This window comes from Neopsephotus bourkii, unplaced genomic scaffold (genome assembly GCF_033783945.1).
Source record: "Neopsephotus bourkii isolate Nb327-2 ecotype Australia unplaced genomic scaffold, CSIRO-AGI_Nbou_v1 NB_140, whole genome shotgun sequence".
In the NCBI taxonomy this organism is placed as follows: Eukaryota; Metazoa; Chordata; class Aves; order Psittaciformes; family Psittacidae; genus Neopsephotus; species Neopsephotus bourkii.
The window spans coordinates 390,372-418,217 of record NW_026900657.1 but is presented as its reverse complement, the minus strand read 5'-3'; the positions used below and the strand labels follow the sequence as shown (position 1 = coordinate 418,217).

At 39.2% G+C, this 27,846-nt stretch overlaps 1 protein-coding gene across 1 annotated transcript in view; it reads right to left on the bottom strand.

Annotated features, from left to right (window-relative positions):
* MED13 (mediator complex subunit 13) overlaps positions 1-27,846 on the bottom strand; it is a 55,058-nt gene that overhangs the window by 10,059 nt on the left and 17,153 nt on the right. Inside the window, exons 4-16 of the mRNA XM_061368390.1 lie at positions 15,932-16,077; positions 14,989-15,186; positions 13,907-14,101; positions 12,907-13,069; positions 12,312-12,422; positions 9,649-10,329; positions 7,168-7,384; positions 6,153-6,237; positions 5,726-5,847; positions 4,454-4,544; positions 4,049-4,263; positions 3,400-3,596; positions 1,277-2,193 (exon numbers count right to left, since the gene is read on the bottom strand). Of these exons, the coding sequence (XP_061224374.1) occupies positions 1,277-2,193; positions 3,400-3,596; positions 4,049-4,263; positions 4,454-4,544; positions 5,726-5,847; positions 6,153-6,237; positions 7,168-7,384; positions 9,649-10,329; positions 12,312-12,422; positions 12,907-13,069; positions 13,907-14,101; positions 14,989-15,186; positions 15,932-16,077 (3,338 nt within the window). The remainder of the gene's footprint in view (positions 1-1,276; positions 2,194-3,399; positions 3,597-4,048; positions 4,264-4,453; positions 4,545-5,725; positions 5,848-6,152; positions 6,238-7,167; positions 7,385-9,648; positions 10,330-12,311; positions 12,423-12,906; positions 13,070-13,906; positions 14,102-14,988; positions 15,187-15,931; positions 16,078-27,846) is intronic.

The window sequence follows — 27,846 nt, the reverse complement described above, 5'->3', positions numbered from 1 at the left end:
CCATGGTGTAAAAAGCTAAGCCCACAAACTCAGATTTCTTCTTCTTCCCCTCTCAGCCACTTAGAAAACACACAGACTGGTTTTTATCATTATTTGTTTCCATGTAGAGTTTTTCCCCTGAAAGCTTTACCAGCTTGATTTAAATTATGGGGAAAACCCCCTAAAACTAAAAACAGTAATAAAACCCCAAACATAAGACCAAGTTGTACAACCCTTAAACTACAGGATTTCCCCTCCAAATGAAGGAGGGTTAGGCAGACTACCACCCAGTGCTCACTTCACAGAAGTTGAGGGAAGCATCAGTCACAGCCCATTTCATCAGCTTGCCACCACTATGCCATTTAATGTACACAGTGTTTAACAATAAAAAGCTGACACAAAATGTGGTATGGCTATAATTTCACAGCCTTCTGTTTAAAGTATCTTTACATATTTTTATCCTAAATACCAAGGTCACAGTAACACAGAGTCTTCTGGGTGCCTGAAAACATCCATAGCCTGGGTTTTTAAACTTAACCCCCACTGATACACAGAAACTAAGCTGTGTTTTACTGTTAGTCCTCCTCATCCTCGTTAACAACTGTGAATTGCAGCTAACTGCTACCAAAGTTTCATATTTCACTGTTGACCCTGCCAGAGTTGCTACTTGAAAAGATTATTATTGAGAGAAGTACACAAATACACACAGTAGAGGGTATTCCATGACACAGTGTCTCATTAGTTAGACCCTAGAAGGAAAAATCCAAGGATCTCTGTCAGACCAACATACAGTCAAGGCTACGAAAACACTTTATTTGCCACACATGCCATTAAACTATTGTTCTACCCACCCTCAAGGAGCGGGAAGCCAATTGTATCATAGACCTTGTTTAATTCTGCCACAGTAGCCTTGACAGTACAGTCACCATTTGAACCGCCTACGCTTCCTATGTACACTCATTCCACAGAGCCTCTGTGGATGCAGTCACCAAAAGCTGCTTTAAAAGAATAAGCCCCATAAAGTGTTGTGGACAGTTACCGTGGTCTTACATTACACTTAGGAATTTACAGCTGATGGCAGCCAAGGCCTACACTCTGCTTGGTGTAGTGTACAGCACAGAACGTAAAAGGAATGGTTACTCTCAACACCATTAAAATAGAAGTTTATGCAAGCACACAGGTGGAAAAAACAATCTTAAGCATCTAATATTCACAAAGGAAAAATACAAAAACCAAACCCTTAAAAACACCCATTCACAGGTGGGTAAGTAGAAAACAAGCTGGTTTCAATATTTACCGTTTCTTTTTGACCAGTGGTGCAAGCAGGTAGTTTTCACAAGTGCTTCATCAACTTTCCCTCCTGACATATTGTCCATGAACTGCCGTCCATGTTCCAAGGCTAAGTAGCAGTCATTGCAACAATCCCTTTCTTCTACACGTACCAGGTTGCTAACCGCACCAACTTTGGGAATGGAATCTTGATCTGCTGCTCCAAACGGTGAGAACAAGTTGGTGCACTGATCCTGCAGCAGCAGTATTAACTCATCAGGCAGCTTCTCAGGTTCTTTCAGCCCTCCACTGCCATGTTCAATAGAAGTAGCTCTGAGAGCTTCAAAGCGTTTTTCTGCTTCTTTGCCGCACTCTGTATTACGTCCTAGAATATCCAATTCATCTTCAAGAAACAGTCCAGAACTGTTGCCGAATTTTCTATTCATAACAGCACTGAAACCACAGGTACACCTATACTGGGCCTCTTGTGTTGGATCAGGAATGTAAACTCCAACATCAGCACCTTTGATGTTCATATTGCAAACACATATGCAGCAGCTGTCAAAGTTACAGTCTTTGAAGAGATTCATTACAGACTCTGAGAGGATGAGATTCACATAAAGACTATGTGCCTCTGGAATGGAAGGCACAGTTGCAGGTTCAACAGAGTTAAGCGGTCTACAAGTTGATGGCGTGGAAGCTGGTGAGTATAAATCAGAGTTCTCATATTTGACTGAACCCTGTGCGCTTGCAGGTCCACCAGCCCCACGAGGGGTTCGAGGAGTCCTTGGTGTTCTAGGAGTTGGGAAACGAGGGGTAGAAGGAGAAGGGAGAATTCCAGCTCCACTGTTACTGGGAGGTGCGCTACTTGGTGGCATCCCAAATGGAGTATGAGTTTGTGGCGTGTATGCAGGGCCATACTCTTGATCCATAGTGCTTCCATCACTAAGAGCAGCCAGAAGAAGAAGGAAATACTTTAAGCATACAACATACCAGGTTTGAAGTGTAAGTCTCAAATTTCAAAGGAAAGACCTTCCTCATTAATATTTGCTTTTTTAAACTAGCCTTTCATAATCCACAGCAAGATTTTCACTCCCTGAGGAACTCCAAGAACATTTGTTCTAAATGACTTTGCAGGACTCCCACTGACAGCACTGTTTAAGAATCTTTCCCCACCTCCTTTCGTCTTTTCCTTTGCACAAAGCTTCCAGAGAACAAATGCGGTCAGAATAAATTATAAATTCTATGGTTGTATGGAGTCTAAAGGACACCTTTCTTGTTCATGTTTTATTTACAGATCATGTTGACACACACTAAGAAAACACACTAGGTCTATCACAGCAGCAAATTCAGCTGGATTCATGAGGAAAGTATCACCTGGAAATGTTTAACATTTGCTCTCCTAAGCAGCTGAGTACCTCTAAAGACCTACAAGGCTAATGAGACCTGGAAACATACTGCTTACGAATGACCCTAACCAAAAGAATGTCAGTATCAACACCAAGATTTAATATTCATATAATTTTATCAACACATGCATAGCCTCCTTGTTGCCTAATCCATTTATACCAGCTAGCAATGCAGAAGAGGAATAAATATATTCTTCATGAACTGCCAGCAAGACCATCGCTACCAAATGCAGATTACAGAAATGCCTGCTGCAACACTGCTGTTACCAGCCAATGTCACACTGGGCAGAACTTCCAATCAAAGGAAATGTTTCCCAGTGCATCCAACTACTGCTATTTAAAACAATTTAAGAAACAGAAGCACCACCCACTAAGTCCTTACAGTACCTACAACACCACTGCAAGAAACAAAGTCCCAAGTTTACATTTATCTTGATTGTTACCATCTTCATTACTTATTAAAACTGGACTTGCACCATTAAGCTTCCCCAAGAAACCTTTAAACGAGACAACGAATAAAATGTATGCACAGTTAAGAAGCTATTTGAGAAGACTGTTTCCTACAGTAAGGTTTAACCATAATGATTATTCTGAAGGCTCTTGTCAGTTGTAGAAACACTGCTTGTCTTTAGAAATATTCCTCATTACAGAGTTACCAAAGAAAAATAGTTTAGGGGTACTTTCTATAGTGTGGATAACTGACCACTTCCCAAAGCTTAAACATCTGTGGCACAGGTCATACCCATCTTTGATGAATGGCATGGCAGGTCCTGGAGGAAGTAAATCCAGCTTTCCCACAGCCCAACTCTGGCGATAAATGCATTCTTCTGGCAGTTTGATAGGAGGCAGACACTGGCTGGGAAGTGTCTTTAGTGGTGCAAACATGGAACATCCCACTAAAGCTTGACAATTCTCGGGTTTATACACATAAGAATAATCCTAAAAGTGAGATATGGTAAAACATCAGCATGGAAATTAGACCGCTTTCACAATTAAAACACTTCTCAAAAAAATACGATTGTGTTCAAGCAGTGGTTCTTTAACAGTAAATCCTGGTACAGCTGCAAAAGAGGAAGTTAGATGTATACACACATTATTTGCACCCAGGGCTCTCTGAAAAGCAATATGCTAACACAAAACAAACAAGGAACTGCAATCACTCTAATGCATTCCTTCAGCTTACTAGTGACTAATTGTGTATTACTCTTTCTTGATGTTTAAGTGGTAAAATACTATATACTACTTACTAGAATGCGCACCACCTACCCCAGCATAATGCAGAACACAAGTTACAAATTGTACTTAATTTTCCACAGTTCTCATTCAGGATTAAGTAATAAACAGAACAATAATTATTAGAAACATTTATCAGGACTATCAGCACTACCTACCTTTATTTCAGCAGGTTTGGGGCTGCAAAAACCCTCATCTACTTCAATTCTGAACTGAGCTCCCACACTCGAGCTATTCCCTTCAAGTACTGTTCCTCCAAGTGTAGTGTCCATACTGCCATATTCCTTATTATTCATGTTCATTGGAGAAAATCCCATAATATGTTGTTCCAGTGAAGGTGGAGTTGGATACATTTTATGGAGATCTGCAGTGCCTAGTTTCAGATTAGAAGTAGGCTTTAGAGCACAAAAACATCTGGAAGTGTTTCCCATGTCTCAAAATTTCAGTAGGGCAAATGAAGCACATGTTCCCAAATTCCCACAACGTACTAGCAGTCAAATGTTTAGAGCTAGTACTCTGTTCGGGGCTGGGGGAAGAACACCACCAAAACCAAGTAAGCTTACTTATGCATGACAGTGGGTCTAGATTTCCTGCTTTTGCCTCTTTGCAGTTGGATTTGTCGTCAGTGCCATTCACTGTTCTTTTAGATCCAGGCTAAGAGAGAAAGGTAGTATTGTAATAAAATCACTTCAGACATGAACACATGCTTGTATTTCCTGCTAAGAGGAAATTTCCTGTGTATTGGACATACAAAGCTGAGGCTTTGTGTAATATTTAGAAAAATTAAAATAAATCAGAAGCCCAGTGCTAGTAAGTTGGGTTTACATTTGTCCTCCCTTAATACCTGTAACTCAAAGAATGTTCTCCCATCGTCATGATGCTATTAAAACGAAAGACTACTTAGAAAATAATGCTCAGCCTGTTAGCAGACAAATCAAAAAAGCTACATAGGGCTGCCCACAATCTATCAGGAAAAACATACATGCTCCCAAAGCCATGCTAACATTACTGGTGTTACCAATTAACAGGAATAGAAACACAGAGAAACACAAATCCTGGAACAAGAAGTACAGGGAAGAAAAGCTGTTGAAATTAAAAGAACAAGAGATACCTTTTACAATGTTTAGACAGTACTAGCAGCTATAGAAAATAAAGAGTCTTCATGCTTTAAGAGAAAATCCTCTTGCTTTATATAATGATGACCTTTGATGGCTATTAAGATCCTTCAGCCCTTACTCAGCTACAGCTCCTATTAAAGTTGATGAGCATTTTGTCTGGGTAAGGGGATTTAGGATTAAGCATGGAGCAAAGTACAGTTTGGGAAAGACAACTGATTACAAACAGTATTGAAATAGAAACTAGAAAGATAATGGATTCAGAGCCATCAGAGGCTGCAAGAGAACCTGTTCCAAGATAATAGCTGCTGCAATGAAGCAACTTACTTGGCAGAATGTCCACGTGTTTAAATGCCTCTTTCAGAAGTTTTTATTTTGGTATTACCTTCATTGACTAGTGAAACAGAACCCAGACCATATTAAAAAAGCACTAGCACCACTGCCGAACCTGTAAAACTACACCTAGAGGTATATTCAAGAAGCATACGCTGTCTGGATAGTAAGGATGTAAGATCAAAAGCTTGTTTGTATCAAAAAATATGGTTGTATAAGTCAACTAGAACAGTACATCTGCTAAAGAGGAGCTACAGCACTTGCTTATGTGCATGTTTTGCAATCTCCTACAAATGCCAAAAAAAAAAACCCCAAGCCCCTAAGAGACATACTTGTTCCTCACAGCTTTTTGTCTAGCAGCTGCCCTTGCTTTTGCACATCACTTACTGTTAGTTCATCTTCATCAGAATTGAAGAGATTGTCAAGGTCAGTATAGGAGACCACTAAGTCTGTTTCATGGAACAGGCTAGTTGATGCAGTGCGAGCATGAGCAGCAATACGTTGGGCATCTATAAAGCAAAACAGACATTAGTAAAACATGGGCAATATATATTCATTTAAAAAAATAAAGACAACTTAAGAATTATTTCCACAGCGGGGGGCGGAACATTTGGATTTTATAGACAACATTTATTTGCAAGGTGCAACCAAAAAAAGGCGTTCCGGACAGATTCCGAATTCCAAAGGGACAGGGAAATGCAAACCATAAAGTAATATGTTAGTTACCTATTAAAATCTACTGAATATTCAAGAGATCATTAATATAGCATAATTGAAAGAGAAAAAAAAAAAAGATAAAAATAAGTCTCTTTACCTTGCTTGACAGAAGGACTAAATAGAGACATAGCATCCTCTCCTTCATGGGATAAAACTGTAACACCAGATGTCCCATCCTCAGCCTATTAAAAAGCAGACAAACAAAAAAGTCCAAAGGTTTACTTAAATGAACTGGAAAGATGGAAGGCATTTTATCTGCCCGGGGAATTCTTGTATATATCAAATATATCAAGTTCTCATTAGCCTTCTAGCTCAGCAAGGGTAGGGGGGATCTGGTTAGGCATTTGCTCAGAGAGAAGGAAACTTGGAATACAGACAATATGCCAGCCACACACAGGTGATGAGCATGGATAAGAACGTAAGTCGTAGACTTTATGTTGGGGATAAACTTAAAAAGCAAGCAGTGGCTTCTTGCTCATCACCTTACTGAAAAAGAGTTGCTATCAAATGCTGCACATTAATTATGCTAGTTCCTAAATGAAACTCTCGATACCAGGAGTGCATACATCCACAACTACTCCCAAGAAGTAAATTTAATATACAGGCTCCCAATGCAGGTATATTTTCTCCTTTTTTGGAGGGGGTACTTTTGCTTTAAGTTGGTACCAGCTGAAGTGAAGCAGGGTAGGGGGAAAAGGGAACAAAAAGTAATTAAATTCACCATGCAGGCAACTCGCCACAGTTCAGCTCACCTACCCCAAACCTTTTTCCACACATGGACAAAGCACTTGCCCCATTCCTCCTCTCTTCCCCAAGCACCTGCCATCACCCATTTCTACAGAAAGGCTAGAGATAGATTGATTTTTGTTCTGTTCCAACAGTGTTCTCCCAGCATAAGCCATAAACCCTAATGCAATAACACCATCAGTGTGCCAAAAACATTTTAGGTGTAGCTAGAGGCATGCTGCATCATTTCATTGATCATTTCTGCTAGAATACAATTTTCTTTAATGTACTTCTAAATACACAGAGAAGGATTTAAATTATATTTGGTGACTAAAGCAATTTGTTTTAATCTCATCACCAATTTGTTTCCTCACTCCTTTACTCACCTTGTGTTTCTTCCCAGCTTCCCTCTCAATGTTCTGCCTATCTTTTTTACTATCAGGGAATAAGAATTCCACATCACCATCAACAAAGGCATAAGGATCAATTTCAGGTTCCTGGTCAGCTTCCGTCGCTATTGCTGCTAGGTATTGGTTTTTACTCTGATACTTTTGCACCAGTTCATCTGAAACCTTTAGAGGTTTCCTACATTGCACCATTAATCTGCACAGAAGAAAAATAAAAATCACAAATTATTATTTGTCATTTATGATGTGGAAATACTTGAGCTAACATACAGCATTTATAAGAACAACTTCATCTTCCCTGCCCACTTTCTTCTATTCCACCCCAGTTTCAAAAAATTTGGGGAAAAAAAAGATTAAATCATTAGTCATTTAATATAACCTCCTCACACACGTCAGATGCAGCAGTGATTCATTCTGCCCATCTCTCCTCAAGCACTGTCAATTCAGATAAAGATTAGTAATTTAGCCCGGGTCATAGCTGTCATTTATTATAAAGTACAAATGTATTAAACTATCTATATCCACTAAAGGAACTCGCCAGGTTAAAAACATTACTCATTGTCATGCCCCATCCATGTCCAAACAAATGATCAGAAAGAAGTGATTACACCTGAATTCTTCTTTTTTTAAGAGCTTGATTTTACATATCCCAGTATACAAAAGGCACCATGTGAGAAAGGTATTCCTCCAAACAAGACAAGTATTTCAGGAGTATCAGACTAACACAGGGATTTCTTCTTGCTCCAAGACCCCCTTCCTCCCAAGCAGCAACAGAATGACCAGCGAGAAGCATTTACAGAAATCTCGTGCATGAAATGAAAAAGGGGTGTTGCAAGAATACAGATGATAGAGGGATACCTCAAGTCCAAACAGAGGTTCTAACATGTCTATTCTTTCCCTTCTCAAGCCTCTGTCCAAAAGGAAATGAACATAAGAAACTGTCTGTCACAACTAGCAGGCCCTGGTTCTGGCAGCCTGTACACAGACACTAATCTAGAGTTTAGAATAAGGTAAACTTACATTTCTCCTCTGAGAGATCAGAAATAATGAAAAGCATGATACAGAACAAGTCAAAGAGTTCAACCTTGAAATTCTGCACACTAAAAGGCACAGTGATCCCTCAGAGCCCTCCTCGTTGCCTTGTACATCCCTGTCAACTACAGGTATGAGAAAGGACACAGAAACAGGTTTGTCGGGAGACCTCTTAGAAATAATCCTTCCAAAGAAAAACCTTAGAGCCAACACCACTGTCAAATCCACCCATGCTGGCCACCCTCTCTCAATAAAATCTTGCTTTAGGCATGACCACCACAGCACGACTGCCCCAGACAACAGTGCAATATGGGTGGCTTTGTGTTAAGCACCCTTGGCACTTACATGTGGAGTAGCACTCAATGGAGTTGAAAAGAAAAAAAAGATGAGACGGGAATGACTTTCTATGAACAAGGAATTAAACACCAGGAAACAAAAAAGCAAGTAGCACTTTCCAGTATTTTTGACCACAGAGGAAGAGAAATTGTCAGATACTCAGGAGGGGAGGGAAGAGAGAAATACATTCAATAGTTGTTAAATCAAACTAGAAGCCATACAACGACAGACCGTGTCTTGGACAGAAAAAAGCAAGTTTTGAAGTAGAGCATATCTTTCTCTTTCTGGTTGGCTGAAATGAATTCAAGGCAAAAAAGAACAGCACTAAAAATCCTATAAATGCACATCCTGAAAGAGTTAAGACGTGCACAGTGAACACAAAAGATACGGCTACAAAACTGTGTATGAGAACAGACCAACAGCTACAGCATATTTATGAGACAGAGAATGCACCATGTGTGAGAACACCAGTTGACGTTACTGATTCCAAAGAGAAATTTCTGGTATTAGAAATTAGTCACAGCCTATATTAAAGTTAACACCTACCAGGCAACCAGGTTAGCTTCCTTATTGCCATCAGCTGTTTAACATGCCAGCTCTTCTGAATAAAGAGCAGAACTGAGGTAGAAGAAACTTCATTTTTAACAGAATAAGTCTGCAGCTGAGACCATCCATGCTTTCTTTAAGTAATGAAGAAAGCAGATATTAAATGAGAAAATTACTGAGGGGAAGGGGAGTGGAAATGGACTCCGTAACTGTAAGTCCCAAATAGGCATAATCTGGCTACAGATTAATTTTACAGTAGAAAAATAAACTTCATTGCCATCTGCTAAATCAAAGTTCTAATGAGAAAAAGCTGCAAAGTCTTACTACAAGCTTGACTGTGCTTCGTGCTCACATTTCACAAGTATTATCTCCTTGAATTCAGACAGCACAGACAGTTATTCTCACACACTGAGTGCTACTGCTCAAGCTGACGAGAACAACGTTCTGTTTTAGTGACGAGTTTGGTTATGCTGAGAAACTACTGCCTTTGGCCACTCAGTTTCCTCACTTTCTCATGTTATTACTACGATATTAAGCACTACTTACTCTGTAACTGATGTTAGGTTTTCCTGTCCAGCAGGTATTACTGGATCATCTCTCAGCTTATCATTTGGAAGCTGAGGTGGTAAGAATTCCCCATCCTTTTTCTTTGGAACTTTATAATACTTCCAAGTAGTATCAGCTTCATCTTCCTCCAGATTCACTGCAGTACCAACATACATTGTAGGCTCTATAACTTCAGGAAATTGAGCTGGAAAAGGCTGAGACAAGCCATCGAGTCTGTCTTCCATTGTTTTTGTGGGCAAGGGGTCTGGTGTTGGCATCTGGTAGAAATGCTGACTCTGAGGAGTAGAAGGAGCTTTAGCTACCCCTTCATCAACTACGTCACACGGGTGAGGACTAAGTGGTGGTGGCTGAGGTGAATTTGCCATTTCAGCGTTATGCATCTGAGGAGTCTTTGCTACATCATTAGTTCGGATATTTGAAAATCTCACTTGACTGTCTGGTGCAGTCATCACAAGCCTCTGACTTGCTGAATCTGCCTCCATGGCAACATCATCACTGATAGATACACGATGATGAAAAGGAGTCAAAGGGCGTTTCTGTGGCTTATCCCCTTTGTCTTGCTTCTCATTTGTCTTGTGCTTTGGAGCTGCTTGCTGTTGTTGGCCCACAGGTGGTGCCTGCCCCTGTTGACCTGAATTTCTTGGTTTGAGATTTTTGTGCCTGCAGAATTAATACAGGAGAAAATACTTCACATTAATCTTTCAAATATGCCTATCATGTTCCTTTTCAGCAGATAAGAACCCGCTTCTAAGCCATTAAACAGCTGATTATAGAAGCCTGAAACTGATACCATTCTGAAGTGAAGCTGATTCTTTCTGACCATAACTTAACTTGAATGACCCAAGGAGCACTGCAAGATTTTAGGACACCATTTAAAAAACTGGAAAAGCTGTCCTATGAGCAAAACACACACAATCCTCACAATTAAAGACAGTATTTCAACAGAAATAGTCACATGAACACGTCACTTTTCTGCCAACATTGATGAATGAGTAGAACAATGTGTGAATTGGTGAAAGACTTCCTGAATTCAGGCATCAATACTAACCAATCATACTGTCCAAGTCTATAAGTTAGAGAATTAACATCAAGAATCTAGAAGAGAAGCTCAGTCCTACAAAAGCTATTTCAAAGCTTTTGCAGCTATTTATTGACAAATTTAGCAAATCTGGAAAAAAAAACAAACTCAAGTGCCTCAACTAGTTAATGCAGGTGTTTTGCAGTATAAATGCACCTGAACATTTTGTCTGGAACTTCAAGATGAAAACTTTCTAGATCATCTGACAGAATGAGAGACATGAAATACCAACATCTAGAATGAAATGTTTATGATTAAGCTACTGCACTTAATGAACTGCACTTGCATCCTTAGTGCCTGGTATTCTTTGCCACTCTTCCACTAGCAAAGTTAAGAAACATGCAACTTTTCAACTAAAAAAAAAAAAAAAACACCAAAACAACCTGGATTAAGCATGGAAAAAAAAGTTAAGAGGTATCAAAATCTATTTTTACTTTTAATTCTCATACACATACATGTTTTTCACTGCTTAGAATTCAGTAAGGGGGTTTAAGTCTTCACAATTTCTCTTTAGGCAACTGCAGATTTCTAATAGACACCTCACACAGTTACTGACTGTTTTCTCTTAACAAGTGCTATCATATCTAAATTTTTCTTTAACAGAATATTTAATCCTCCTCCATCTCCCAGCTCATCTCAGGACGAGCGTTTTTCCAGTATTTTCACGGAATTTCAACCAACCATTTCAATAAAGGGGGGGGGAAAGTACTTCTTTCAAAATGTTACATCCTCCAGACATTAGTTTTTAAGATGCCAATATTCATTGCAAAGCAATCAGTGTGACACTTAAATCAGAGAAAGTGCTTAAACCTTTGCAACACTTCAGTCACCTAAAGATTAGTATTCTGCCATAAGTACAGAAATTGAGAGTTCACTGAAATTAATGTTTCCATTTATATTAAACCCCTGTATTAACACTCTGTGTCACTGCACAGTTTCAAAACAAAAGTCATAACAAAACCTGGAAGCTGAATTCAGACTTTCCCCCTGTGCTTTGACCCTTTCTCCCCACCTCCATCTAATACAAAAAAACGTATACTGCCAACCACATCACAGAAAAGCAGTTTTAGACACAAGCATCCATGAAAATTTCACAAAAAGTAAAGCAAGTTTGGGTTTCTTTCTCATATTCTTCTAGATACAATGCTACAATCATCCAGCTCTTGATTAATAGCTTTCTCCCTTCAAGGCTGATGTCACAGCCCTGTAAAAAAGGTTCTTAATTCCTAAATAAATAGGCATTCCCTTTCCACTGCTGCCCAAGAAAGTTGCTCAGAGATAGTTTCTATAGGCCTAAGGAATTCCAGCCCAAGACTCAAGAACAGTCACTGAACTGCCAGCAGGTCAACTCCAATGATTCACTTGAATAAAACCTCTGCATAATCTTATTGGGCAGAGTTTCAAGACCTACAATGACATTTAGGAGATGAGATATAAATTTTGTTACCGCTTCCCTACAAGCAGCTATTGCTTTATTACTCCTAAAGGACTCATCAGGAGCCCTCTCCTGAGCACTTCAATCTCAATGTACATTGTTGGACCACGGGTTTGCCAAGTACTGTACCTTGAACAATTGCAATTTGTCCTCTGCGTGGCTTCAACAAAATCCCAGCATGCTATCTTTTCAGCTGTCTCTTCATCACACAAGCCATTTGAAGTAGCAGAATACTTCCTCCTATGATCCAATATGGGGAGAATTATTCGGGATCAACATACGTTCTTTCCTTATCTTCTGTCATACCTCAAGAGTGGTTTTGTGACACCAGATTCGGCAAAGAAATTCTAAATATCCTTTTACTAACATATTAAAATGAGAACTAAACAAACTACTACTTAGGAACAAATTAACTTCTTCAAAATGTTTTAGTACTGAGATTTAAGTCACTGAAATGGGTTGCCCAGGGAAGCTGTGAATGTTCCATCCCTGGCAGTGTTCAAGGCCAGGTTGGGCAAGGCCTTCGGTGGCATGGTTTAGTGTGAGGTGTCCCTGCCCGTGGCAGGGGGGTTGGAACTGGATGATCTTAAGGTCCTTTCCAACCCTAACTATTCTACGATTCTATGATTCTACTAGCAGTCACCACGTCTTTAACAGAAGTACTTTCTGCAACAAATACACAAGATACCATGGGTATTTTTAGCTTCACAAAATGAGAACATACTTGTTCTGTGCTCTGTTCATATTGCATTCTTGCCAAACTCTGTCCACCACTTGGTTGGCCAGCTTTCTAGGTATTTTGCCACCATGATGGCTGGTACTATCAGAGATGAATCCATCAGAAACTGAAGAGAACTTCACCCACTTCTGGGCAGATTGAGCATCAACTGAAAAAGAGCACAAGAGGAAACAGTTTTAGGCAATGTGGCAATATGCTCACAACTACTATTACTCCTATTCAATCACCACAGGAACATCTTAGAAAGAAAAGTATCTTCTTAACTCAAATTAGGAAATTATAAATAGATAAAAAATGTAGGTATAGGAGCAGATTATTATAACATGCTTCCCTCCCAATGAAAATAAAAAAAACAAACCATCATATATGTTTAGAACTGGTCTTTATCTTCCAAGGAACTAGAGACCTGAGGAAAATAACTTGAGCAAAGCTACCTGTTAGCAAATTTAACAGCATTATTATTTAAAAACCCCCGAAAAAAAAAAAAAAAAAAAAGAAAGGTCAAACTAAGGTAACAGGAGACTTTAGGGAAAAAAAAACAAAACCTCTTCTGCACAAGAACTGTATGTAAAGCCACGTGAAACTATCAGTGAGCCTTACCCGCTTTGACTGACTTTGACTTAGAGTGGTTTACCATGACCACTACTCTCACACAGTTCAGAGGGCTCACAGCCTTACTGGAAACCTAACTACAAAGAGTCTTCCTTGGACTGGGAAGAAGACTAAAAACATCGCTTTGCTCTCTAATGGCTGATGACAACATTCAGTACAAAAGCGGTCCTGATTTCAGCAACTTACAAAAATGTTTAAGTTAATTTTGCACAAAACTGAACAATAAAAATTGGTTTTACTACAACAGACTTATGACTAAAGAAATATAATGTCGGCTGTACAAAGAACATCTGAATCCTTTCCAACCACTGCTAGGTTTAAAGGAGAAGCCATCAAAATGATTCCCCACAAGCTGAAGCTGATTTTATAATACCTGTTTGAACTTCCTCTGGAGATGTCGGTGGAGTGAGAGTTACTGAAGACATGGCAGGATCTCTTGTGGAAGCAGGCACTTGGTGGACACCCAAGCAAGTAGTTGAACAGTGCGATGCCCCTACAGTACTAGGGGCAGGGATGTCTGTCTGGGGAACTAGAACGAAGCATGCTGGGTATACCATTCGCACACCAGCTGCAATAAAGAGCAAGTCCATTTTACAGCTGTTTACCAAAACTTTACGTTCAAAAAATCATCAACAACTGGATCATTTTACCCATCACTCATAAGTTTACCTACCCTTTCTACCTACTAGTGCATCATTCTTGGACAAAAACTATCTGTTGTCACCCTCATCATTACTTAATGGCTTGTTTTATACAGAAGATTTGGGTGAATGAATGAAAATGGCTTTGTATATGCAGGCAAAGACAGCCCTGGTACCTAGCATGCTACTGCTGGCTTCTATCATCTTGTTTTATAAAAAAGACTGAGAATATACTCTTTAGTACCACGTAAAACTGACAAGATTCCCCTCCCCATCATCAGGGTCTCCAGCCATCACAGCAATACGAGCTTGTAACAGTCATTACAGAGAAATTATTACATTAGCTGGCAAATCAAAGGTCAATAGCCCACAGGAGAGGAACAAACTACTGCATCCCAGGGGCTTAGATTTTTAGGAACAGCAGCAGATAAATGCTGTGCCCAAGTACCTCAAGTTCTCCAGGACTGTGGGTTTGAAGACATCCCTGTTCTGTTTGAATTTGCACAGAACCTGAAACAGGTGCTTGTGATGCACCTCTGATGTCAATGGAGATAGCCTAGGGGGTTTTGATTATACTTTACATATCTATTTTAAAAACAATCTTGTTTCTCAGGGCACAAATAAAAAACCTCCTCCTAACAGGTCTGCAAACCCCACTTTAACCAACAACTCATTTTACATAGTCCTGAACATTAAACAGAAAAACCAGAAGACAAACGGCAGTTGGAAATAGTTACAAAAAGGAATAAAACACATTTGGATTGCAGACCGAACCATCCAGATTATTTCAGTAGAAGGTAGTCAGAGTACTAACCAACAAGGACTTCAACGGCAGCTAAAGAGTCATCCTCCCAATCCATGTCTTCTTGTTTTTCCTCAGATCCCTCCTTCAAGTTGGATGTGACGGGATAGAATTGTTTCCATTCACCAATAAGCTTTTTTGTCGATGAATCAGAAAGCTTGAATGACTGCCCTGTGAGCGTGCCATTTAATCCAAAGGGACTTAGAATAACTAAAAAGATAAATAGAAATACATTGGAGAGTATGTCCAAACAAAATGCACTCTTCAACACTGAAACAGTGTTACTGTTATTTCAGCCACGCCAAATAACTTAACATTGTTAAGTCAAAACTGCACCCTACTCATGCTTTACTGCACTGCAGAAGCTTTTGGTAATAGATACACATTGTTAAATGTATGTATCAGCATACAGGTGGGATAAAGAAACACTATTTCAAATTCTGTCAGAGTTAAGCTGTTTCCTCATCCTTTCATCCTGCTTGGTACAGTTGCAACAATTTATACACAGGGAAGTAATCCATTTCATGTTTAGTCTTGTCCATATTAGGAAAGCACAGCTACCGGTAAATTGCATTCAAAAAGAACAAGTTTGGACACTGAGCATTAATAAACAAGGGCAGTGTGGTCATGCAGTAGAACTGACTTTCAACGCAAGTGTGTCTAAGGGAATGATCAAACAGCCCACGTCAGACTCAGGCCCCATCACTCCTTTGTCTTTGAGAACACAGCCTGCATCTGCTGGTGGAACCAAAGGAATTTACAGGAAAGGAAGAGCCAAATAAGAACGGGCAGGGAGAATGAATAGGTTAAGAATATTGAGTCAAAAACAGATTTCTGAAAGAGAGTACATTTGGACACCTCTTCTCCCCCTTCCATTCTTTGCCAGAAGTCTTCGTTCTATGCAATTGGAAGCATTGATTCATTTTAATACCCGCTACTGACTGGCAAAACCTACCTTGAAAAGGGCTGTTTGACTGCTGGGCGAGAGTGAGGTGTTCTTCACTGAGCAGGTACACAGGTTGATGCTGACTGATCTCCACACTGGTGCAAACATTGCTATCTCCATGTAAGAAGAAGGTGAATGAGCAGGACAAGTGCTCGCTGGGTAAAGAGAAATGGGGAGGGTGCAGAGGGTGGAAGGGAGGGAAAAAATTCCTAAGTATAGAACCGCAAAGAAGTTGATGGCTTTCTCAACTAGTCTGAAGGCATTTCCTCCCAAGATATTTATTAATGAAGTAACCAAAAATCCCTTCTATCTAAACAGCAAGAGGTGCTAAATACATGTGCTAATACACATTGGAGCATTTACGAAGTATTCCAGCATTAGAGACAAAACCAAAGATCAATCAGTTTGAAAACAGACACCAGGTTTCCAATCTCTTTAGAATCACACTTTATATTTTGAAGTCTGGATGAAATTTAAAATATAATATTTTGCAAGGCAAAAAAAAAAAAAACAACTCATCACTTTTATATCTATTTAAATTCTATACAAATATTTCTGAGCATTATTAGTCAGGTCATAGCTAGGTTTTCCTGTCACAGACCAACTAAGCAAAATTTATACTTTAAGATTTATAGTTAGTATTAGCCAACAATTCGCTTTTTTAGAAGCAAGAAGAATGGCAACAGCTTTGATAAGTGCTGGTTTTGGTTTTAAAAACTGAACCTTATCTCCATGCTCCTGAAGCCAGTCAAGTCACTGAAAATTAAATCCCACATCCACACGAAAGGGAAGATAAAATCAATTTAAGAAAAAACAAAATTCAAGTCATTGTTAAAGTCATTAAAGCAAGTATCGATGTTTAATGTCTGATGCTTCACTGATGCTTCTCTCAGTCCAAAGTGAGAAAAAACAAAACAAAACCAGTCCTGTAGAGCAAGACACCCCAACAGTAAACACATCTCCTTGATAAAGGGCAGGAATACAGCAGGAAGGCAAACCAGCAGTTCCCTGCCAGGACACCACAGCACTGGTACATCTTCATACTCAGCTCCATCTGAAAACACTTCTTTTTCCTTCTTTTTAAAGAAGTTGGACAGGCACAGCCATTTTCAGTTGCATTAGCTACGGGTTCTCTCAAGTGTCTGCCAGACTAATACAATCCCATAGGAAAAGAACCGATGCTTAAAAGCAAGAAGATGCTGTTCACACTGGATTTGAAATTAGGTCCACCATATCAGTAATGGAAGAAGAAGGGAAGTCAAGGAGAACTTTAAAAGTACTTCGTAAACTACAGAAGAGAAAATAAATCCTTCTCTGTAAGAAGGGAAGCATCAGTCTCAGGGAAAGGAAAAACACAACAAACAAGTCAAAGGAAACAGACAAAATTCAGTTAGTCAAAATAGAAAAAACTGGTGCACTCTTTGCAAGGCCAAATGGAAGAGACACTCTGTGAATGACTGTAGCCTAGAAATACTGTATGAACGCAACACGACTGTTTCCCCTAAAAATAAAATTAGACCCCCACAACTAAAGCCCAGGACTGTGTTCATGCTGTCTGACCTCTGGAAATGCTTGCATTGCTTGGTCTACAGCAGGAGAATGCAAAGTTTTGCATTCTTGAAAGCGAGACAAACAGAGCTACAGAGCACAAAGAACAGGAACTCCAGCACCTGAGCAGCCTTATTAAAGTGCAGCCTCTGCACATGCGGTTACTAGACACATCTTTAGTGGCATTTCCAAAATGCTTCTTTCCTCCACCTGGAGATAGATGGTAAAGGGAAAAAAAAAAAATTCTGGAATCGGCACAGGCAGGTTTATATAAACCAATGTATAAATCGGTTCACTGAGTCTCACCCAAAGAGCAGCCACCAGGGCAGTCGCCACAGTGAGAAGCAAGAAGGCGACAGCATCAGGCACACGGCTTTGCCTACCAGCAGGTTTAAAATTAGGGACCTGAAACATTTCAAGGATGAGAGAACCCACAAACCGTTCAAGGAGGAACAGGAAGTGCAGCACGTTTTTTATGACAGTAACAAAGCAGGCACGGGGATGAGGAACTGCTCTGAGCAGCTGGCCCTGACCGAAGCACAGCAGTTTTCAGGGTGCATCAAGCCTGTGGTGGTGGCTGCCCTGCTGCTCCATTTAATTGTGCTTTAGGAATATAAAAAGGGCAGGATCCAGATGAGCAAATTATCACTCTCCATTAATAGCTACTTAGCACAACTGCTTCAGTTGGTCAGCTCTGGACAGGATACCTCCTTGCAGATGAAATAACACGCTGCTTAGGAATCCCAGTAAAGTTAGTTTCCAAAATGGAGTGAGGATGGAGGTAAGCACCTTGTTGATGCGTTCAAGTTCAAGTCAAGTCCGGTGGCTAGCAAACACCACTAAATTCCTATATGGGAATCTGATCAAAATTCAATCCTTATGCAAGTAGTTGAATACTTCTTTTCAAACCAAATTTCATTTTAAAATATCATACTGGATGGTTTAAGGTGAAAGAGTGGAAGGTGTTCTTGGTTCTGAGTGATGCGTAACAATTTATGAGTTCAGTACAAGTGAGGCAAAGTTTAAACAAAAAAAAGCACCTATTCTTCAAATACACTTTAAATGCAGGTAAGCTGTGTCTCTGGTAAACACTGCATTATTGCACAGATAAAGGGTAGACAATTGTAGCATTATCTGATGGAACTGAGATAAACCAAGACAAAAAGAAGCATCAGCATGATAACAGAAGCGTTTCAACCCATTCCTCTGCAAAACTAGTCCTAAGAAGGAGCAAGGAAAATTCAAGGTCACCATGCAAAAGCCAAATCAAAACCAGAAACAAAAACAACCCCCAAAATCAGAACTCCTTTCTTGCCCTGCTCAGCAGGAGAGGTTTCCAATGAAATAATAAGGTAAGAGTAGCTGCTGTTGTCACTGACACCATCCAGCCAGCCTTGGCATGTGAGCTGTGAGCATGCTATGGGCATGGCAGGGAGAGCAGATGCACCGTGGCACCATTCATTCTAGAAAATCCAAATGTTACACAGTTTTCACTAATTCTGGTTATAAATTCAAGCGTTCAACAGCAAAATGATGCACACCACCTTAGGGTTTCGCCTTGGTGCCTTCTGAGGTGCAGCAAAGTCATGTTACACACAATAGGATAATATCGTTTCATGGTAGAAATACATAGTAAAAAACCTTTGCTGTCCTTAAGCACAAGCTAGGGGAAACAGATTCCCACACAGTGTAAACAGAATCTCCTGAAAACAGGAGTCATCTTTAAACTAAAGGTTAACATGAAAGGCAAAACTAACACTTGACTCAAACACAGCATTCGATTTCTTCCTAGCTTGTCATGCTAGTCATGTTTCCACACATTCAACACCCTAATTTCTGCTAGGTTACAGAACTGTAGGAAATATCAGTGCAAGGGAAATAATCACAACAATGAAGAATCCTAATGGAAAATAGAAAATCAAACCCATATGAAGCTTCTTTGCAGGGAAGTGGAAAAAAGGAGGAAGGAAAACAAAGAACCAGAGCATGTCACTGGATGTGCCTACACACACTGTTTTATGGACCTTGTAAGAAACTCTGTTTTTTATTATTAATAATTTTGTACATTCTCAAATTCCTTATGTTTCTACAGACTGACTACTAGTAGTACACTGTGCCACCTCAACCTCAGCTTCGGAGGGATCTTCTCAAACCTTACTGTAACCTGTTAAAAACAGTACACACACACACACATACATACATATACACACATATCTTTCTCCACTCTTTCTTTCAGTCTGTCTCTCCTATTCTCAATACCTCACCACACAACCAAAAATCCTAATCAGGCAAAAAAAAAAATTACCTACTTATCACTTTGGGGTAAACAGGCAAATTACCTTCACCATTCAGTCAAGGACACAACAGAGAGCAAGCTGGTGGTTTCCTGATTGCTAATGCAGGGTTCATCCTATGCTTTTATTTGCAGACATTTTAAGTAGCTCAGAAGATCACCATATAATCTGTGCAGAATGTGTCGGGACTGAAGTATTTAAAACCACCTCAATGCTCAGAACTTCCACCCTGCACAGAGAGAGAATCAGGGAAGTCCTTAAGGTGCATATAAAGCAATAAAAAATAATGGCTTGTCTTAGGGGTAGTGTTGATATCCTCCCCAGCCTGTTTATTTTGTGGTACTTTAACAATTACGGTGAGGTATTGCTGCACACGGGAGAGAGAAGGGCAGAGGACAGAGCTGTAACAGAAAATACTGAAAACAAAACCCCTATTTTCCCAAAAATCTCATTTTCTCACCTGAATATGAAGTCACTCCATTAATATTTCTGATTGACTTCATCTCACTGAAGTTCTAATCACAGAACTTAAATATCAATAATCCAGTTACCAACTGATCTCTGGATACAAATGTTGTGAAGTGTCATCAGGACGAGCGTTCTTTATGAATTTTGATCTGAACGCACCAGAACTCAGTCAGAATTAATTACAGTACTACAAGCAAGTTTAAAAACAAAACTGAATAAACATTTCAAAAGGCTACACTACTTGGAAGTGATGCAATTTAAGCAAAATAGTCTACACCTAGGTCTCATTAAAATACACCTGTATAAATAGCATCTATTTCCTCAAACTCCCTCTTCACTGTAATCATATCAAAAAAGATGGTTTAGTTTCAGAGACAAAGAATTATGATTCTATGCAGGGGACAAGAAACAAACAAACAAAGAGAAACCAATTTGAACCATTTCAATACAATTTCTACTTCTACCTTTGTAAGAGAAACTTAAGGGTAGGAGGGGACAGCACACTAACATTCACATATACATGAGATCTGTACATTTCCATTAGCAACTCTGAAAATACCTTCTTGATAAAACAATAATTAGGTGTGGGTTTTTTTCCTCCACATTAGTACTTATGTAGAGCTTTGTATCTTCAAAGTGCTTCACAAACATGAGCTGCATTAGAACCTCGCTAATCCACACTTCACTAGATCGCATACTTCAGATCAGCCCCACGCTAGAGCTTAAAGGCAAGGAGATTGCAACACCAGAAGCAACAAAAGTCTCCAGTAACTAAAACACCTATAGCACATTTAAGAGTAAATGCAAAAAAAAAAAAAAAAAAAAAAAGCATCCAAACGTTTCAACTGAAAAAGAGAATGGGTTTTTTTTTTTGTTTTGTTCTTTGTTTACAATTTTTATCTCATATTTTCCTAGACTGCCTTCCTGAATTACTTCTGGTTTGAGCCAGAAGCACCTAACCAAGTCAAGGCTCTGCTAACCCTGACCATATCCTTATAGACCACAAACTTCCTACTGCCATTTCCTGCATGAGGAAAACGGACACTGGAAAGTAAAATTACTGTCCCAGAAGCAATTGCCATTACAATCAGGATTCTATGACTTCACCTTCAGTTGGGCAAAATACACCTTGTTTGGGAGTTTTAAGTTGCTAATTAATATGCATCATTATTTCAGACTGTTTGCCAAAAATTGGTATTTTGGCCAGCACCGAGAACCCTTTGGGGCATTTTGACCATGAATCAGTATATCATGACTGTCTGACAACAGTTATCAACAGCAGCAATAAACCTGAGAGTTCCCAACCAATGCATCATAGCTGCCTAAATAGAAGCATCTCCAAATAGTTATTCCTCACTACAGATTATTTCTGTATGTCACTTAAATAAATTTCAAGTATCAAAGAAGCTCCTTTATAAAAGGTGACAGTTGCCTTCTATAGTAAATGCTTGGGCTGGAGAACACAGTCCTGCAATTAAATAGGCTCTTGTAGAAATAAACATTTTAATGGAAAAAAGTTTGAAGGGGACACACACACCCCATGAAGCCCTCGGACCATTCCTATTCAGTTGTTAGTTTATTCTTTTTTCCTTTAACCAGGTTGAGACACAACACTATAGCAACCAGCACAGGATAAAAAACAAAACACAGCTGCCAAGGAGTAAGTCTCGAGGAATTACATACCTGACCACATGCTCAACATGCACTACACTGTCCTCTGTTCTATGATACGTTATGCCACACGCTTTGTTCTTTGTCAGGCAGCCCTCTAGGGCTTTTCATCACCGAGAAGGAAGAGTGAAGCTGCCAAGCCACTTGAGGCTTTCTGAGCTAACAGAAGAAAAGCAGAAGCAACTCCCTCAAGACAACCCATCTACCACCTTTCCTTTGTAAGCGTGTGTTCAGAGTGGTGCTTTGTGACTTTATAAAATCTTCCAGGTACAGCCATAACGCTGCAAAGGGCTCATGACACTTATGACAAGAAGCTTTCTATGCAGCTACCATCACACTTATGCTGCTTCAACAACCCATCTTATTTCAAACATGGCATTCTCAATTTCCACAGACCAGTCATAATCCTGAATTATGAAACTCCACATCTTAATTCAGACTAGAAAGGACTAAGAAATTAAATATGAATTTGCTGTAATAAGCAAAATATGAAAGAAGTAAAATACTGAAAACACATTTATATTAACACAACACTGACAATCATTCCCAGGGGGAAAAAAAAAAAATAATTGAGGGGTTTTTAATTTCTTAAATCACACACACACAAAAAAAAGCCAAAAAAACACCAAAAAGAAAAAAACAAAACAAACAAAACCCACACACACACAAGAACCTCAAACACCGAAGGAGAAAACCCACAAGGCAAATATACAAGTTGTTTCAATTATTACACACTTCATGAGCTCTCTCAGGTTGTCTTTCAGCTATTTGGAGAGAGGTGTTTTGATTTTTAAGCGCTAGGGGCTGAGGCAAATGGAGGATAGGAGAGATTAGTTCCTAGTTCTCTAGGAAGAACGGGCTATCACACACTCTCATTACACTGCAGTACTACTTTTTATGATAAGAGCTTGAATCATCATTAATCAATGCACAAATGTGCCTTTCTTGCCCTTGGCTACAAGTTCCCCTACAACATCAGAGTTTGTATCAGCCCCATCACGAGATCCGCACATCAAGCAGACACAGTGGCATTAACATCCTTAATGTGAAAGCACAAAGAAATCTAAACAAATGCACATCTACATTTTCTATCAGGTTACACATTCTGTATCTTAACATGAAGTAATAAGATCTCAAAACACAGATGCTTCTCTAGCTACTGACAAAAAGACAGAACAGCAGATATTTTTCTAAGCATCCCTGAGTAACTCCCTGTGGTCATGAAGGTAAATATAGCAGAAAGCTGATTTTGATGATAACGCAAAGCAAAAAACACTGCTAATAGCAAAGGAAAAAAAACTTCCAGTTCAAAGCACATCATTAATGACTACTGTCAAAAGGCTCTCCAAAATACTCTTTACATAGCTGAGAATGTTTTTAGTTAGACCTGCGAGTTAAAAACTCTTATTTATTCCATAACCAAGTTAAACACACTAAAACAAATACAAATGTAGCCAGTGACCTGTATTTTGTAACAGGTCATATTTACCTTAAAGACATCCACTTTTGTAAATTAACTTCATTCTTAATGAGCTTAGCTTCATGCCAACAGAAACAAGGCTGAAACTCCAGCATGGCATCTTACAAAGGAGCAAAACTGATTTTTTCAGAATGCAACTAGAAGTTTGTGTATATACATAAAGTCTGTTTCTCCAGATACAACAATTATAAGCAATACTACAAAAAGTTGGCTCATGTTCCTGTATTTCAGAATTTAAGTGAGACTAACAAACTATCACCTTACACTTTAGCATCCTTTAATTATTGAGGATGCAAATCTCAATTATCTGAACTTGAGCTTTCACAATGAAATATACATGTGCTATAAAGAATGAGAATCCAAATCGTATTTGGAAAACGGATAATAGCTAGACATTACTCTGAAAGACAGTGTTAACAGCTTTCAATGTACTGCTCTTTTCCACTCTGAGACATTTACAAACATCTTGTTAAGTCAGGGTTGTGGGTTTTTTTCCCCTCAAAGTTCAAAACTGAAACGTGTTATGGAATTTTCATTTAACAAAGTCTGAAGTACCTCTATGGTTTTTCTATTATCTTATTGCTCAGCGTACAAAAAGAGCACAAGATTTATGGTTGAAACCTAAAAACCAAGGACCGTATCATTTTTTCATCTTTCCTAATGAACCAACTACCACTGTAACTTAAGCCAAATATGAGAAAACTGCTTTGTGATGTAAAGTGCTAAATTTGTCTGCTTGTAGTCTCTGTAGCAACCCAATATTCCAAAGAGACAATCATGTGATCAATGCTCTCAGCTCCTGCTGTTTATCCTGTGCTGTCCTACTTACAGCAGCTCTCAATTCCAGCTGTCTACAGTAAAAGGAAAAACATCACCTGCTCTCCTGCCGGGACACGATGCCAGAGCAGCCTCATTAGAGCTGTTGTAAAAAAATGTTGACATTGTTTGATTTAAAGATTAACATAGGGAGGAAATCTACACTGCAAAAAGAGTTGAACAGACTTAATAGAAAATATTCCAACAGTATCAAGGAAGAGCACTTATTTTCAGCTATTAAGATGTTGAATTAAATACATGAATTAAATGTGAAACCTGTGGCTACACGTTCTTGTGTGCTTAACTCCCTCAAGTATGAGGCCATTTTAGAGCTTTAGTTCTAAACCTCAATCTGTTCCTTAATAATAATGCACAGCATCATTCTAGAGGGATCAAGAAGCAAGCTACTCTGTTCCTATGAAAAGAAGACCCAAGGGAAATGGGAAAAACATAGCCAAACAGGGGGAAAAGGCGGAAACATGGGCTCAGGACTGGAAGGAGAGCACTCCTTTGTCTTGAGGGCAGTGAAGACCAAACAGACAACAGGTAATCTCATTCATGCTGCTACATTATCAAGACAAACATTTCTGCATGTTTTTTGAATGGCCACAGCCATTCAAGACTGCAGATTTGCCAACACACTTGCACCAAACTCAGGGATCACAGCCAGTGTGGCTAGTTTCACCTCAGAATGAGGCAGGGAGAATAAAAATACATATACTGAGAACTATGACAATCACACCTTTAGAACAAGATAACTACATGTACAAATGCTTATAACAATATCAAATCTATATCTATGAATATTTTTCAGCATATTTATTGTTTACATCAGGTAGCTAAAATAGTATTTCCATGAAAATACTAAGACTACAGTGGCTTGGCATTATAAAATCCTGTACCCAGACTAATGTGAAACAGCATTACCTGTGAAACCTGTGCAGCAAGTTTCATTTTGTAAGCTATGATAAGCTTATCACTTCTAATTTTCCACATGGGTTTTGGGGTTTTTTGGGTTTTTTTTATTATTTGTTTTGGGTGTGTGGTGCTTTATTTTCTGGGGGGTTTGTGTTTTGTTTTTGTCAAGACCCAAGTTCGGGTCTGCCACCCACTGCAGTTGGTTATATTCTTCCCTATTTACAATGGGGGGGGGAGGCAACCATACAAGTAATACAGTGGCTTCTGGTGTTGTAGATTTTGAGTTGTCTATCAGATCCTCCCACAAACTCAGGATTACTCAATTATTTGCTTACTGGTATTTTGATTGTGTTAAAGTTTAGCCAGTTGTACTTCTAACCAAAACTTCAGAGGAAATCCTCCACATAAGCAGTTCACACTTTTTGTTTCATTAGGACTGTCAGATTAAATCTTCATTAAGGACTTGATTCTAAAATAGTGTTTAATCTGACAAGTTTACTAATCATATTTATTCCAAGCAGACAGTACTATTTTATCATTCAGTTGGCCAGAGGAAAAGTCACATCCAAAGGCTGTTACTTGAGCAGCCTAACAAGAAAACTAGACAGACAATTGGATGCAGCAGATCCCAATCTGTCTCCTATATTTATAGGTGGATTTTGGAATAAAGCATACACCACCGTATTTCTGAACACAGCAATAACACCACAATAGTTTGAAAAGGAGAATGAAGATGATGACATTCCTATTTGGAAATCTTTGTAATTTAATACACAGTCATTTAAACCACATCACTGAGCTTCTGTAATCTACCTTGCTATAAGTGATTGAAAAGGGTTGTGACAAATACGGAGGCAATGATTTCCCACCCCCCATTTGGTTACAACTCAGACCATTAGCAAAACTTTCTTGCTTGTCTTTTATTCTACTGTTGTTCTCCTGATCCCCATCACCCATTCCTGAAAACTGAAAATTGCCTACTTATAAACAGGCAATAACAAAAACCCACCACAACACACTTTAGGGAGTCAGCGACTCCATTCCTGCCCTATCTATAAACAGAAGTGGGATTGGCATACTTGAAAACCTCAGACAGTTTCCTCAGGCACAGTAATCGTGACTTGTTCTAACAGATCAAATTTCACCAAATACATGACTGTCTCACTTTTCTCAATGCTGGTTTTAGACTGGCGAGAAGCAGGGGGAGGGAGGGAAGAGCAGGTCATGGTTGTTACCTTGCAGCCTTGTCAACATGCAGCATGTGACTGCAGAATGCAAACAGATGAGGTTTTTACTCTTTCCATGGCAAAATTTTTAAGATACATTAGAATAATACATTATTAATAATATGAGGTTAGTTTAATAAGTTTGGTTTAGGAGTCACATCATTAAATATAATTAAACAGCAGACATTTAAAATAATCTAATTCTTAGTTTCTTGGTCATCTATTCACATGTCACAGTGGCAACAGTTTATGAAAATTGAGGACTGTGGTCCCTTTAAAATTAAAATGTATGCAATGCAATGATGAAATGGATTTTTTTTTTTATTTTGGTTGGTTGGTTTGGGGTTTTATTTATTAATTTAATATAACCTTATAAAAGGAGGAAGAACAAGACAGCAGCAGACAGGAAGCCACAGCTGCCTGAAGATCTGTCCTCACAGCCAAACACCTATTAGAAACCACAGCCTTACATCCACAGCCTTATGCCTGTTGCACTACTATGCAACTCTAACTAATGCAACTCTAAAAATGCAACTCTAAAAATGCAACTCTACTAATTCCTATTGTTGCGGGAACAGATAACAGAAAATCTCACATTCTGGAACCACATGCTTTCAAACAGAACTTGGAAAAATCCAGATAGGATCAGCTTCAAATGAAAGAAATAGCTCTATTCACACATCCTTCAAAGAGAAGCACTGGGGAAAAGGAGGACTGAAGTCCTGCATATAGCTCAACCACAGCTCCAGAAAGCACCTGCTGAGACGTTACCTCCACCACCAAGAGCACCAGCTACTCAGTTACTAATCAAAGTCCCTGAAATTAAAGATTACCAGCCAGAACAACCAACCTTATAAAAATCTGTAGTTACAATACACAGAGAACAAATCTATACAGCAGCTGGCCAAACCCCAGAGCATGTAGTAGTATAAACTATGCTCTGAAGCAGTCTGGTAACAGACTTTGTATCGCCAGTATACTAACTGCCTTTTAGTTATACAGGCACATGGATTCTATCTCAGGGTTTCCAAATGTTAATGCAAAGAACATTCCCAAAGAAAGCAAAGCATATGTAATAATATGGGATGGAAGCAGGCACTAAAGAGAACAGTAACAAGGCCTGAGATGAAGCAAAACACACTTTCTAGCCACAGAGGTGGTATCCCAAAGCACCTATTTCAATCATTTGGGTTTCTCCCACAGGAAGTTGCTGGGAACAGCAGAGGCCTGAACCAATACCTCTGAAGAGTCCAACTTTACAGAGTGTAGATTATCCAAATTCTAGATATTCCTAGAAGGGATGAGCCAAATCTGCCACAAGTATGCACATCTGTCAGCCATTCCCTTCACTTCGTTTCATAAAAGCCAATACTCAAGAATATCATGTGTAACTGAGCTATCGAGATTTCTCTGCCATGAAATTGTCTTGCACAGATCTGTCTCATCTTCCTACTGTTTTTCCAAGAGTTCTGGACTACTTATGATGAAGTTGTGGTGCGGGTA